Source organism: Planococcus citri, chromosome 5 (genome assembly GCF_950023065.1).
Source record: "Planococcus citri chromosome 5, ihPlaCitr1.1, whole genome shotgun sequence".
Lineage (NCBI taxonomy): Eukaryota > Metazoa > Arthropoda > Insecta > Hemiptera > Pseudococcidae > Planococcus > Planococcus citri.
The window spans coordinates 33,503,697-33,519,866 of NC_088681.1; the positions used below are offsets into that span (position 1 = coordinate 33,503,697).

Sequence of the window (16,170 nt, forward strand, 5' to 3'; positions counted from 1 at the left end):
ACAAAATTATCATAAATTTCAATTCGGTTCCCAATATTTTTCGACTTTCCGAAATTTAAAATTTTCGAAACTGTCGTACAATTCAAACTAAGCACTCATTGTTTCAACTCGAAAGAAAAAAAATACAACGCGATAACTCGAAAGTTTAATAAAAAATGACAAATTCAACTCATCGTAAGTACGTCATAGAGAGCGATTTGCGAGTCAATATGGCTGTATGTAAGTAGTGTACCTATGCGATGTACACATAACCTAACGACCTGGTGAAAAATTACATAATATCGTTGGTCGACATGAATCGTTTACACAGAATGGTTCAAGTCGGCCACTCGAACTCGACAACATTACGCGTTAACGTGCGATTCTTTTCGTCTTATGGTGAAAACTTACTAAACATGTGGTCGGATACTTAATGAGCAGCCGAAATTCAAAGCTACAATCGCGATTGAATTGACTAGGTCAGTTCAAGTTCGCCTGTTTAGATTGAAACAATACGCACGCGCTTTTAAATTATACTCGTGCGAGATTATGCACTGTATACAGTGTACATATGATCTCATTTTCTTCTTTTCCTTATATCTCTCTCTCTCGCGTGTTTCCTGTTTATCTATTTGGGGTTTTGTTTACCCAAACCGTGATAATAATATTTGAATTAATTTTTTTTTTATCCGGTTGCTTGGTGGGTTTCTTTCTTTCTTTTTTATAATCGTTGCAAGTTGACGTGTTTTATAATACCACGAATGGAAAATACTTACCTAATATGTTTCAATTTTATGTAATGTTTTAGTTCATCGTGGATCTATTTTTTGCAAAGAGAGAAGGGAGGTGGGTAGTTGCTTTTTAAAAATGAATTTCAATGTATGTAGGTCTAGAGGATTTTTTATGATTGTCTAAATAGAATGTTTCTCAATTTTTTTTTTTTTAGTTCTTCATTTTATTAATTTAAAAAAAACAAATAGGTACCTAGCAGGCTAGCAAGTTTCTTAGGAAAATTACTTAAAATAAAAATGTATTCTACGATTATTTACTTTACGTTGCAGTTTTATAACATGTATTTGTTTTTCTTTTTCAACCGTGTTTCTTTATATTCAAGAAAGAAACAGTTATTATTTTTTTCGGTCTTCTTTAACTAATTATCGAAAAGCTTTTAAAATATTGCAAAACTTTCTCGACGTTGTGTTATCGCGTCGATGGAAACTTACTCGTGACTTTCTTCGGTAAAATAGAAATAAGTTGAAAAAGTACAAAGCACGAATGTTAGGTACCTCAGTTTTTTGCGCATTTCATTGAATTTTTGTGCCTGTTCGAACTTTGAGTTAGTACTTACATTTGATATGGGGATTCAGGGCTGCCAATCCATGTAATTGAACAAAAAAAATATCTGTTCGTAAGATGATTTTCAAACTCCCAGGGTTGTGCCGAATCACGGAAAATATGAATCGAATCCCGAATCACGAATCATGGGCCACGATTCGAGCGAATCTCGAATCACGAATCTCTTTCAGAAAAGTGATTCGAATCATGATTCGAATACTTTCCTTTCAAAATGATTCGTGATTCGTAAATCTCGAATCATTTTTCGAATCATCAATTCATCATTCTTTATTGCATTTTTCTCAAAAATTCAGCTTGTTTTCTTCTTTTCTGAAGGAAATTTCAAGTTTAAAAACAAAATTTCACAAATATTTGTGTGAAATTTAAGAAATTCTGTTTTCAAACTTGAAATTTCCTCCAAAAAAGAAGAAAAACAAGCAGTTTTTCAATTAAATTTTGAGCAGGGTTTTGCCGAATCACAGAAAATATGAATCGAATCACAAATCACGAATCATGGGCCAAGATTCGAGCGAATCTCGAATCACGAATCGTTTTCCAGAAAATGATTCGAATCATGAGTCGAATCCAGAAAATGATGATTCGAATCGTGATTCGAATCACGAATGATTCGAATCACGCACAACCCTGCAAACTCCATAGGTCGATTTAGGTAGCTAATTTTTGCATCATGAAAGATTATTGCGAGAATGAGATTAATCACTGTTATTATGGAATTGAGGTGTAATAATGACGATAAAAAATCAGGGAGTGGTTTTTTTGGTGATGTGTAAGTACCTAGATGAATTTGAATTTGATCAAAATTTACGTCACATTCCCAGATCTATAAATTCAGTCAATTACACAGGAAATGATTTTAAATTATGAAATCATTATTTGGAAATGAAAATACGAGGAATTTCACGAATCATATCATAATCTTTAACTATCGTACTCGATCAAATGATTACAAGAATACATTGTATGGAACATAAACGTGCATATTGTGTGAATTTTATAACGTTGAATTTTGAAAACGAAACTTTCTATACGTACTAAAAATTAAGCTACCCAGATATATTTTTCCTTCGGGAGATTAGGTTTATTGGATGGACACTTTTGACGAGTAAGTGGATAAGTACATAGATATATATTATTTCCTTTGTAAACTATTCAAATTCAATTTTTTTTGAGCGTCAAATTTATTTTGAAATTTGAATTATAATCTTCTATCTACATAAAAAATCATAGAAATAATTTCTGTTCACAAAATTAGTATTTTTTTCTCATGCAAAATTGAATTTCGTCCCAAACTGGTACCTACATACTTATGATGAATCTTTTTGAGTAAAAATTGAAGTTGATAAATGAAAAATTGAGGTGCAAATAACTCAACATTTTTCACCACAGAAAATCTTTTTTTTGGGGGAAAGTAAAGGAAAAAAGTAGAGGTTCTATATAAAAATGAAAAAATAAAAAAAAATAATGAAATAAACAATAAAAAGACATAATAAAATGGAGCATAAAATTTCTCATCAGTACAAAGTGACAATTTTTTTCCATACGGGGAGCGTTTTTGAGATTTTTGAGCTGACAGTGAGCTTTGATAGCTCAACATCGTGGAACGTGCTTTTTGATGAAAATGCTTACATTTTTTCAGCTCTTCATTACAAAAATCGATTGTTAATACAAAATTATTGAGCACACAATTTATTTTTCACAGCTTTCTAAACTGGAAAAAAATATGGTAAATTTTTAAAGAATTTTCAATTTTGCTTCTCATTAAAAAAAAAATGATTTTTTACAATTTATGATTTTTATTACAGAATTTTTGAAAAAAAAAATGAAAGTGAGAATCGAATGAGAACAGTACTTACTTCGAATTTTCAAAGATTTGAAAAAATGCTTAAAATGAGTAGAAATCAAGAAAACCCCATTTTAATAACAATAATTTGAAAGATTTTTCGATCCTCTTTCAAAAATGTGATAATGAAAGTGTTCAAAAAATGTGAATTTTTGGTTGGAAACATTGGATTTATTGTGCACCTATTAAGATCTGAAAATGTGTATTTATCTGCTCTTCGAAACATGACTTCATTCATTCTAAAAATTCACATTATTTTTTTGCTAGGAACAATTCTATTGTGTTTTCTTACTCATATTCTTTTTTTTTTTTTTTTTTTTGGTTTTTTGGTACTAAATTGTGTTTCCCAACCATTTCAACGAAGTGTAACTATACCTTTTCCCCTTGCCCCAAGCCGAAACATGACTCAGTACTTCATCATTCCCACCTCCTTTCCCCTTTCAAACTTTCATCTGTATTCCGATCTTTGAATGCAAAAATGAGGGTGGTAATGGAAGGCGGAGGGTAAAAAAAGAAAAATTATAGATAATTAAGCCAAAAAAAAATCACATGGGCATAAGATGAACTGTCTTGAAGTTCCCTAGAAGATAAAGATGGATGGCTTCAACAGCTGTTTTTTTTTGTTTTTTTTTTTTAATCAAAGATACTTGATTTTATTCCTCACACTACCCCTATTGCATGTAGAAATAAAGTACCAATCACCAATAATTGCCTGAAGCCTATATACCACAAAACGCAAGAATAAAAATCCTCGCTGCATAAACTGTATTTTTGATACTTACCTACATAGGGAACAAAAAAACGAAAGAGGAAAAATCACAGCTTATTCGAAATTGGCGCATAATTCGTCGAATTTGAATATTTTACCATTAATATTTTTCTTTTTTTTTCGTATTTCGCCCAGGTTGTTCGTGTTACGGCATCGACAACGGCGCTATAGCTGCTGTACTTAAAAAACTAAATAAAAAATTAGCCGGGTTTACTGGTACGATGACAAAAGCAGCGTCGGTTGTGCTCCGTATTTTTTACTTAATACCACCTATTTAACATTTAACGTTATGTTCATCGATTGAGGCTTAAAAAAGGTTGTTATCGAAACATCGTCGTCGTCGTCGTCGATGATGATTTTATACGTAGTAATTTTATTTTTTATTTTAGGTGAAACATTACTTATGTACAATACGCAGACATACAGTACGTTATACGATGATTCAGAAATGTTTATTGTGCAATAGATGAGATAAGGACGTTGTATATTTCTTTATTTGGTAAATCAACGTGGTACGTCTTTTCGGTAAACTCGCACTCGAGAAGGGTAATTACAGACGAGTTAGATTACCGTGCATGAAACGTTTCGGTTGTTTACTCTTTTACGAGATGTTGAGCTGTTTAACTGGCGATGGCGATGGCGAAGCCGCGAAAGTGTGCAGTGCATAGTATACTTCACTGCACCACGGTGCAACGGGTGCAGAGCGCAGTGCACCAATTAAGGCGACCTGTTGTTGACGACCATGTTCTGAAAATGTGACATGCGAGTAACTTTGTTGGGTTGGCTGGCGAAAACTAAACGACCAAATTAGATAGATTCGACATTAATGGCGACACGTCGAGTCGCCTTCTACACGAGTTTCAATTATTTACTGCCGATGGATTCCTAGACTGTACTTGTGTGTATTATCTATCGTAGGTAGCGTTTAAGTTTGCAGGTGCCAGTACCGCTGACCTGATGATAAACACCGTCGCGTCGTCAAACTTTCAAATTTCAACTGTGTTTCTGTTATGATCAAATCATCGTCGTACAGGCTGGTTTGGTTTGTAATGTGTTGTTTCATAATATTTCACCTATAATTGGCAGATCTGGCTGAAAGAAGTGGAAATGATCTGTTCTTGAAAGTTGAAATTTGACATGGTAGCAGAGCTGTGGTTTTTTTTCTCAAAATAACCTACCTACATATTAACTGTAGAATGTGATAGTTAATTATTGAAAAGAAAAATTGTAGACCTGTTCAATATCCCTGATGTTCAAGGGGCTGCTGAAGTTGAAATTTTAATCTCCCCTACAAAGTCCAAGTCAAGTACCTCATGCAGGTAATTCAAGATTCTGTTCTTGAAGCCAGAGCTGAAAGAACCATAAAATATTGAAAAGATATCGCGTTAATAAATTTGTTGAAAAAACCAGTGCTCTGCTACCATGTTGTATTCCGTGATTTTTATAAGCAGATATAACAAAAGCGTGTGTGAAGCGTTCTTTCAGCAGGTGAAATGGTATCAAAATATCCCAAATGACTCCACATAATTTGTGCGAGATGTGAAAAAACCATTTCTCTGCTACCATGTTGCGTTTTTTTCTTCACCCATCTTGGCAAGTGAAATATTGTGACATTGTGAAAATACGCTGAGAATGATACTGAAAATATCCTAAACAGGTTCGCAAATATGTTCAGGATATGAAGAAACCCCATTACTCTGCTACCATGTTGCATTTTTTCTTTCCAAGTTCACTTCCTCGGGCCAGTCAAAAATAATGGGTGTATGCAGTAGTCTTATTTGCTTCTTTCAGCCAGTTCTATCAACAGGTGAATTAATATCTGGAATGGTTTCTCGAATAAGTTCAGGAAACGAAGAAAAAACCACTGCTCTGCTACCATTCGTGGTGCATTTCGAGTCATCTGATTTTTTTTGCACGAATAAATGGACCAATAGACACCTTGTGCAGCACTGAGCTTTTTACGACGAAATGATGCGAGGATCACCTTGTATACATACAACCGAAAATTCCCACCTAAAGAACGTGGGTAACCTGTTCGATTTAGAAAAATGATTAATTTGCGAAGGCGGATCCGAATTGCCATTGAACTTATACAAATCTTCGTTAAACGCCTCAAGCAAAACTATTTTTTCGCGCACACCTATACGTATAGCCGAACGTTGTGCGATATTTCCGTCGATATGACCAATTGAAAATTATCCCAACGTGTGTATATTTTGCATCTTATGCATTGCACAGATTGATGGCTGTGGTCGTATACGTTACCAATTTATGACCATTTATATCTCGCTTCGATGAAGAATCGTTACACTTTTCTATGCACTTAATCGAGCTATCACTTAGCCTTATCGTAATACTTATTTGTGGCACAAACACGCTTTATACTTTTTTTCAACGCCTAAAAACACTCCTCGTATAACGAAATACACGCGATATTCTTCGTTGCAAAAGTGGCTTCTTAAATGTACTTTTAATGTTTAAATTATCGCGTTAAAAAAAATTCGCTATTAATTTATTACGACAGCTAGTTCGTTATAAATCTTTTCTCGAGCCAAGTTCGAGCTAATCTGTTGTACCTACAAACACAAAGTTGCGCACCGAAATTAATTAAAGATGATTTCTGCTTTATTAATTCTAAGGTACAGAGGTACCTATGGAGTTAATCGCACGTGTAGTTGGACACCTACCCTGTATGAGTAATTTAATCAGCCCACCGGTACACTGGTACCATTGAAATATGCCCAATTTGACTTGAACGCATAATTAAACCATTACTTTTGTTACCGTAGAATGCAACCATTTAATAAAGTGCAGTTATAAGTGTATGAAAATTTATCGTATTACCTTGTTGGAGGTGTGTCGAAAGGTTGATAAGAATATGAAAACTGTTAAGTTTTTATAAATGTGAGGTACTGTACTACCTACAGGGTGGACAGAAATATCGGGTACCCCTAAAAAAGTTTTCTGCTAAATACTTCGGTTGGTCACAGTGAATGATAATAATGGTAGCACATGATTGGTTGTTAGACTAAAGAGATAACATTTCACCAATCATATGCATCTATTTCACGTTGCCAACCTATATTTTTAATGAAAAACTTTCTTAGGGGTACCCGATATTTCTGTCCACCCTGTATGTTGATTTGGAATTGGGATGAAAAGAAAGAAAATAGAAGCAATGTAAATGGAGAACATGGGAAGTGAAGAGATTGCAGCAATGATCATCTGGAAAACGTTTCTGAAATTACCTACTTCCGTTGTAAATTTTGGAGAAAAGGAGAAAAAGGTGTATGCAGTTTATTTCGTTTATACCTGCCTATGTGGTAGGCATCTAACTGAAAGAATGATATTAAAACTTCGTTCCAATACTTCTGATAACATTGGCGAACTTGTTCTTATTTTATTTTAGTATTGTTCTTTCGGGAAGTCATCGAGTTATGTATTTTGTTTTTTTCCATTCACTATCGCAGCGAGCAATGGTTTAAATATTCCCAAACGCTATCTTATCGATACATATTTTTAGTTATTTTTTACGACTTTCTTAGCTTAAAAATTCTTCCAAATTTTCAATTTTTTTCGGTTTTCACTTCGGCATTTTTTTTTTTTTTTTTTTTTTTTTAGATTGAGGGGTACTTCTAACTTGAAATAAAAATTCACAAAAAAGTTGAAGGTATGTGCCTTATATTTCGTATAAATACATAAAATAAAAATTCAAGATGTTGCCTATATGAAGTGAACTGAACCTCAAAATTTCTGAGGTAGCTGGGGTGATTGCCCGAATAAATCCTAAACCAGATAAATCTTACTTCAAGTATCGTTCAAGTTTAAGTTTTTTTATCTGTATCATAAAAATTGTCAATTGTATGTTTTTTTGTTTTTTTTTCTTCAAAAAATTGAGTCTCAAATTTTGTAAATATTTTATCTTTTCACAGAAAAGTTATTTTCTGTTGAAAGCATTGAATTTTGAAAAAAAAAATGAAAAATGAAAATAATGTGTAACTCAAGTAATTTTTAAAAAGTTGCCAAATGAATGAACAAGATGCGTCGAAAAGTATACATTTTTTTTTTTTTTAATAGAACTGTTTGGGTAGAACCGAAATTTACTAACTTATTCTCAAATTTTTAAATTTCAGTTTTTGGCAAAAAGTGCGGATAACAAAAATAATTGCTCAAACCGTTACCATTCTACGAGTAGGTATACAATTTAGTCAATTTTAGAATTGCGATAAGTATTTTTTTTCAAAATCTGTTCGTAGTTCCTTAAATTAGCAAGTTAGGCAAAAATTCATCTGAAAAGATGTTAATTTTTTGACATTCTACCCACTCTTGCGATCAAAAATAAATTTTGACCTTTACTTTTTTGAAATGGAAAACTTCGCCATTTCAATTTTAAAGATAGGTAACACCTTCATCCTTCGTGTAGCATTTATTTTTAGTGGTACATAGAACTCGGTTGCATCCAAGTCTTCTGAGGCTGAATCGTTTTACTTTCGACTGAAATGCTAAATGAGTGAGCTTTAAGGAAACAAATTTCGAAAAAATTCCTTCCTTTTGGAGAGGGCGGGGGAAGGGCAGAAAAATCAAATCGAGAAAATTTCATTTTGAAAAAAAAATCCCTTTATTTCTATGTACTTTTTCTTCCGACACTTACATTGTGGGAGAGGGAGGAGAATTCTTCCACTTGGGGTTATACAAATGAAATTCCTATCATTTTACGAAGCATTGCCAGCTTACATTAGATTTCGGATTTTCGGATTTTAGCTTAAGATAGGTACGTTTAGAATCTCTGATTTATGAAAATTGATACCTAGTTGGTTGGTATGACAAATAATCAAATTTCTTTGATACCTACTTACTTCATCTCTGGATGAATTTCCGGGCGATGTTTGGATTGTAAAGTTGTTTTTAAACAATGCGCTAAATTAATTTGCGGAAACTCATTTTGTAAGTTGATAACTGTTGAAGTTATCCTAACGTTCTTGGTGTTGATTTCATAAACGTTTTCTTCTCTCGTTCGTCGTATGTATCCGAAGTGAAACTCTTCAACGAATTATCCTTCGATTGAAAACTTTCCTATCTCGTATTATACGTTGAGTTTTCGCTTCGTAAAGATTTTCCACGTATAGTTTTAATCTTATTTTAGCGAGTTTTGTTGCAGTAGGTATACGTATCGCAATTCGCAATACCTATACCTACTTATAGTGCAGTCGAAAAAGAAAAAAAATCAGCTTGGGCTTAAAAATATGGCAGCGGCGTGGGTATATAAATCATGGTTAAATCATAAATGACTAGCAGATAAATTTTTTTCGTAGATTGAACCCTTCTTTGGTACACGAACAAAGCAACATAAAAGAAACATTGTTTCTGTTTGCAACTTAAAATGACTCCTAAAGTACCACCAGTTGGTTCATGAGCGGTAATTTTTATTACGTGCATAGTTTTATTGCCGTACATTACTTAGTCTCATTGCAGTATTTTACATTTTTCTATTTTCAGCAGTTCACCGTACCCATAACTTTTTAAATGTTTGGCTGTCGAACCGGTACCACGAACTCTCTTCGGTGACAGCGTCTCTTGCTGCATTTTTTTGTACCCTTTTCGTTTTCGGTATCTTTCTGTCTCTCTCGTACTGTCTTTATGACTTCGACTCAAACGTGATGCAAGATTTAAACAATATGCTCTTTTCTTAGAAACCAACAATTTGGCGCGAAAAAAACCGTCATGTTCCGGTCATTCTGTACTTAGTACATACGTATACTTAGATAGAATATGTAATGGAAATATTTTTACCATACGGATTGATAAGTGGAACCATATATAACGTCGATACATAAGTGTCTTTTTTGGTAACTCGTTGAATGAATTATCTATCCTATGTGTCGACAATGACTACCTACTTGAAATGTTTTTGGAATGGCTAAAAAATACGATACGATAAATTTTGGTCATTTTTGTAGATAAAACAGCATTTTGGCGTTTTTCGTACATTTCCACTTGGTGGTTATTTTTTGCATTACCATTGTATAGTACAAATGTGATCACAAGTTCTACCTGCTGTGGTCGCTTTATGGACATAATTTTCAAAGTTGATGTCTTTCTTTTTCCTTTCTTTCAATTTTTTTTTTAAATTCAAATTTTCGTGTTTAAAAATGTTTTTTTTTGGAATGAAATGATCATTTTTTAATCGGGTGAGAATATTAATTTAATTCATTTCAGTATTCCTTTTTATATCATAAGTTCAACATTATGAATTAATTAGGGTAGGTGAATCGTAAATCCGAGAAGATGGATTAAAAAACGTACTTCAGGTATTTTTTCATAAGTTGAAAATCTCAAATTGGAAAAAATCTAAAATTTCCTGGTTTGTTCCACAAAAGTAACCTTACTATAAAAATTTATCAAATCTCCAAAAAGTTCTTCTCAAATCAGTTATGACCACTTTTAAGCCAATTCATGAGCCTCCTGCAAAAATACATGCAAATCAAATAGACGTGTTTTCTGGAACGATTACAGTATTCTGAAGAAATGCCTAACTTTTTCTGGACATTCAGGATTGGCCTAAACGTGGTCTTAAATTGGTTCGATAAGCAAAATTCAGGAGGAAGGGACGAAGGGAGTAAGTTTCTGCCTAAATAGATAATTCTGAGACCTTCTTCAATTTCTAGGAGAATAACTTGCAAACAAAATTTTTGGATAATTTCAGTCATTTTGAAAAATTTACCAAAAGTCAAAAATTATGTACGCTTGGCTGCTCAAAATTTGGTTCTGAAATGTGAGTGACATGCTTTTTCAGGGATGCTAAAAATGTAAAGTTTTTGAAATAGTATTTTTTCAATAAAAACCAATATTAGTTTGCTTTCTATTACATATTATTTTTAAATGCAACGTGATTTATTATTTCTAGTCGATCGCGAAATCTCCTGCAAGATATCGATTTTTTCCATAAATTTTCGAAAATTTTCTAAACACAATGAAATTATGAAAATTGCGAATTAGATAGCTGAAAATTCTACAACAGAAAAGTAATTTATAACTGCATTTTTCAAAAGTAAAGTCATGTAAATCCAGCCTCGGGGAGCATCGTTGTGGGATGTTTTGAACTTGCACGCGGTCGGATCGTTGGCGTCCTTGGTTTTTATTTTCTTGGACCGTGTTGTATATACTTACGTTGTAATTTCTTGCAATCTTTGAAACTTTTTATTGAATAATTTATAGGACACTTGATTGACGTGTATTGTATGAAAATATTGTTGCTAGGTACCTCTGAAACTTCCTTACACAATCATCACTTAATCCAGAAAAAATATCATTGAAAAAATCATGCATAAAAAACACATGTTTGCTCTTCTCTGCAGAATAATATGGATCCAAATTTTTGCCGAAAATTTTCTCGTCCCAATCGTGTAATAGATTTTTTGGACTCAATTTTGTTTGAAATGTCATTGAAAGTTGTTTCAACTACTTTGATCTTTTTTGCCTTTAAATATGGCGAAATTTCAATCTTTTTCATTTTTTAAAAATGGCACTGTAAGAGTCAAGTTGAAGTTCACATCGAGCAGTGAATGTTCGCGTAAAAATCTTGAAAACAGAGGGAAATCAAATCACCTATCCAAGTCAATTTCGAATTCAATTTATGAAAGTTGATGAAAAATTCAAAATCTTGTCAGTTTTAAAAATCATACCTGTGGAAATTATGAAAGTTTTGTTTGGACGGAGAAGAGGATCAGTGGGGGGGGGGGAGTATTTTTTTCATTCATTTTATTAAAATCAGTGATTTTCGACGATGATCTCAAAGTAAAAATTTCCAAGTCTCGCGTCATCTTGCTACATTAATTTTCTATTCTTCAATTCAACTGATTTAACCCTTCCTCTATTGCAAATAACTACCGTCGTCGCTGACTCGTGTCAATGATATCATGTTTTAATTTATTTACGAGGTGAACAGAGCATTGCTTCTAGGAAAATTATTGGGCCCAATTGTTGTAGCGTCTGCTCGATGATTCATTTCGCGGTCGAAAATTTGATGATACGGAGGTCGGCTTGAGACTTGATCTATCTAGAGATATCTGTTCAGGAGAAAAAATTGCCATTTAGCGGAACAAATGTGAATAAGGAGGTGATGGAAAAAGGGGGGGTCGAGAAGCTCTGAATTGATTATTCGTATTCCTTAAGTTTGTTTAAATATTACGTTGGCGTCATTGGTGGGACGAGAATGAAAGAACATATTCGATTTTTTTAGGGGGAGGGGAGGGGAGGGGAGAGGATGCAAAAGTTCATAGAACAGAACTATTGAGTTGATTTCAGTGGGCACTATTTTTTTTATACCGGGACTTCGTTTCTTCAGTCATTGTGTAATTATTCAGATCTCCATTTTGAATATCAATGTTCATGAGGTATTCTTCGTGTTTTTGGGCGGGGGAGGAGACAGGTAGGAAGAAAATATTCCAATCCGAATTCTCGAATGTTCGGAAAATTCTGATTTTATATCATTCACAAAATAAAAATTTTGGCAAATTCTGTGCCTTGAAAAACCTCCCTCTCAATTCCAAACCAATTTAAGGAATTCAATTGAACTCTTAAGAAACAACAAAAAATTCACGTCATTCGTGTAGATAGGTACCTGATAAGTGGTCATACTGGTCATACACCCATTGATGGAAAATTCTCAAAACCAGCTCTCTGATTTGGTAAACAACCGGATAAAATACACTACATACACAAAAAACGTAATTACACGCGAATAAAATAGAGAAAAGAACTACGAAAACGATCTAGGTATGGTATCAAGAATCAACCTACCTGTACCGATTAGTTATAATTTTCACATGTCACTTTTTTTTACGGTGGCGCGCATGGGGATTACGTGAGGTGGTAATTTGTTTTGATAATAATTCATGATTGTGTTTTGTCGGTACATACATTTATACGAAACACTATGTGGTATTATTAAATTGCGTCGAATTACTTATTTGGCAATATTGTTATCATCGCACGTGTGGCGAAAAGATTCAAATTGACCGTATCAACAATTATATTTAAAATACACGATGTTTGAAGCTTTTTTATCCCAAGATAAGCTCGACCCATGGCGAAATAAATTTACCATATTTGTAATAAAATATCGTAGGTACTGTTTCCGTCATCCGCCATTCAATTAATATCTATAGTTGTTACTGATGAATGACGACTTGGTATGGGATATCCATCTGACTGATTATTTATAGGGAAATGAGAACTAATAATAAAATCGTCTGTATGAATTTGACACATGCAACTCGAGTTCAATTCAATCGTTATTTATTAATGTTGTTTTCTTTTGGGTGACGTTCGAAAGATGTAGGTACCTAGTATTTTACGATACCTATCTGTACGTTGGAATTATATACTAAGGTGTTAAAAACAAATCGAAAGTTCTAAAAGTACAAATACGTAGCCTTGTCATTTATAGGGTACTTAATACGACATATATCAATTTTTTTTTTACAAATTCTTTCTGAACCTTTATCATATGTACCTACTACCTAGTTACCTACTTATTATATTCTGATTAACGACCAGTGGGTGGGATAGCAAACTAACTGAGGGTTAGTGCATTCCAAAATGAAGTTAAGAGGTTGATAAGAAAAGAATTTTCATTTTTCCTTTGCAGCCTAAGATATTCAACTTATCGTAATATTCAAGGAATAATTCTTAACATGTCTGAATTTTCTAATGTAAATATTCTTATTGCTCTGTTAAAGGTCTAGAACAAATAGCAAAAGAGTTAATGGGCAGAAGGAGATGGCAGCATTACCAGCAACTTTTAATGGAAAATGTTCATTTAAAAGACGAAGGCAAACAAATGGAGGAAAAAGACTGGGAATCGTCCGATAAATGTAATTTTTGTGATGAAAACTCAAATACCTCGCAGCAAAAAGTCGATAACACCGTTTCGGTATGTAATACATTTTTATTATTTATATAGCTTACTATAGTGAGTATATAGGCATAAGGTCACTCGAAAAGTATTATTTACCTATCTACCTAATTAGATACGCGTTTATCGAATTTTTCTCTAAATGTTTTTTTCCACGTATAATATAAGTAGATAGGTCGAGAAAACTGTTTATATTTTCCTTATACGTATAAAGCGAGGTTTCTTTTTCTTGATATGTTTTATCTGAATGAATTCGGTCGTTGAACAAAAAAAAATGTTGTTTGAGTACTCGATGATAAATTAGAACAACCTTGAACTAATTTCAAAGCAACCATAGGAATTGCAGTATTTTAAAGCTAATATACTCGTACTTTTGATGTTTCTAATTGAAATGCATTCGCGATAGGAGGTGGTAACCAGTAACCACAAATACCGATTATTAAATTAAATTCTCGATGGTGATTATTTCATAAAGTAACGCCTCGTAGGAAATACGCTCACTTGATTCGATTCAAACTTAGTTATAAGAGAAGGAAGTGAGATCAGAGATTGAAAAATGTTGGATGCATTTTCTACGATACGAGTATATTCAAAAATGACGATGCAATATTTTTATTTATTTATTTTTTGTTTGTTTTATACATTCATATTTTAGAGTAGGTATTGTACTTACATGCAATTATGCATCGTTTATCCTCATTTCGTTGCTATTGGTCTTCTAGATATTCGAATTTTAACGATATATTGTTAATTACTTGTCATCGTGTCGATTATATCGATTTTCACATGATTGAGAAAGAATTACGAATAAAACAACAATCTCAAGGTTTCAATTTTTTTACTCACACTTATCGTGTTCGTTGTGCACGTATGTAGTAGGTGCCTATATACTTTGAGCTCTCATATACGTGCTATCAAATAAAAATTGTAAAACCATGTTGAATTTTGAAGATATTGGAAAATAATTCCGCAGTATCAAATTTTATCGGCAATGAGGCTCCTCGTGGGAGGATCATGTTTTGAGATTCAGATTCAGTCGATTAGATACCTACCTACTGCTCGCTTACCATGCGTATAAAAATATAAGCATGATACACAGACTCGAGAAATGTGGTGTGTAAATCTTATGCAAATAATTATGTTGATTTCCTCCACTTCCTACTTTGTTTTTCAATAGGTACATTGAAAATCACCGAATGACGTGACAAAGTGGAATAAAAACAGTGGTATTATTATTATTATTGAACTGGTTGCCATCTTGAAATACATATACTCGAAGTCATCTTGCATTCGTTATTCTGGTATTTTTGTTGCTAATTTGATTACTCGTGGGGAAGAGAGGAGAGGGAGATAAAGAATTTTTGAAGAAAAACGAGAAAAAAGAGATATTTTCTTGTTTAATGTAGCTAGATATATTTTCACACTAGGAATATTAGAAGTACATTTGAAAAAAAAACACCTCATACGTATATCATTTACTTATTAATTTAAAAAATGCGAAGCCTTTCAAAAGAAAAAAATAATAACGTATCGTAGGCATGTAAAAAACTTGACCATGCGCTGACTAAATTTAATATTCGGTATGATTTTGTGTTTTTGCAGGAGAATCAAGAGCAATCGAAAACGCAAAACCATTCCAGTGAGAGTTCGTACGAAAGCGAAGATAGCGAAGACGACATCTCAGGCAAAGCAAACAGCGTGAATTTCCACAGATCTCCACTTAACGTATCAAACATTCCCAAATCGTACTTTACCAAAACCCAATTGAACTCTATGTCAAGTCTAGAATCAGTGGCTTCATCAGTGGCAGCATCAGCAATGGCTGCAGTAGCTGCGATGAATAATGTTACATTAGGCAAATCATTAAGTTTACATTTCTCGCCAAATACAGCTGGCGATATGATTCCTCCCTGGTATTTACCAGCAGCGAGTAATTTTAAATTGGACGTCACCTCCAAGAGGGAGGATAATGAGACTGATGTTGTGGATGAACAACCCCTAGATCTAAGTGCGAAATCATGTTCGCCATCCAATTCACCGGCTCGATCACCAGAGATACCTTCACCTGTTGTGCCAACTACGCAGAATTTCTTAATGACTACCTCGTCTATCGCTCATACGTCCAAAGTTCCAGTATTGAATACTAATCGTCATATTTTTAAGTGAGTATTGCCTTATTCCCAATTAACCTAGGTACTCAATCCTCAGACTTGTTTGGATGTTGTTTTTTTTTTACTTTGTTTGTAACCATCGCATGAATGGCACTGGATCATACAGACTGAAAAAATATTTCCAAGTGAATAAAATATG

At 33.4% G+C, this 16,170-nt stretch overlaps 1 protein-coding gene across 4 annotated transcripts in view; it reads left to right on the forward strand.

Moving 5' to 3' along the window:
• Window positions 1–16,170, forward strand: part of Eip93F (Ecdysone-induced protein 93F) — a 79,137-nt gene that overhangs the window by 55,316 nt on the left and 7,651 nt on the right. For all 4 annotated transcript variants that reach the window (XM_065369214.1, XM_065369216.1, XM_065369215.1 and 1 more), the window contains exons 2-3: window positions 13,685–13,878; window positions 15,463–16,022. In XM_065369214.1, the coding sequence (XP_065225286.1) occupies window positions 13,685–13,878; window positions 15,463–16,022 (754 nt within the window). The remainder of the gene's footprint in view (window positions 1–13,684; window positions 13,879–15,462; window positions 16,023–16,170) is intronic.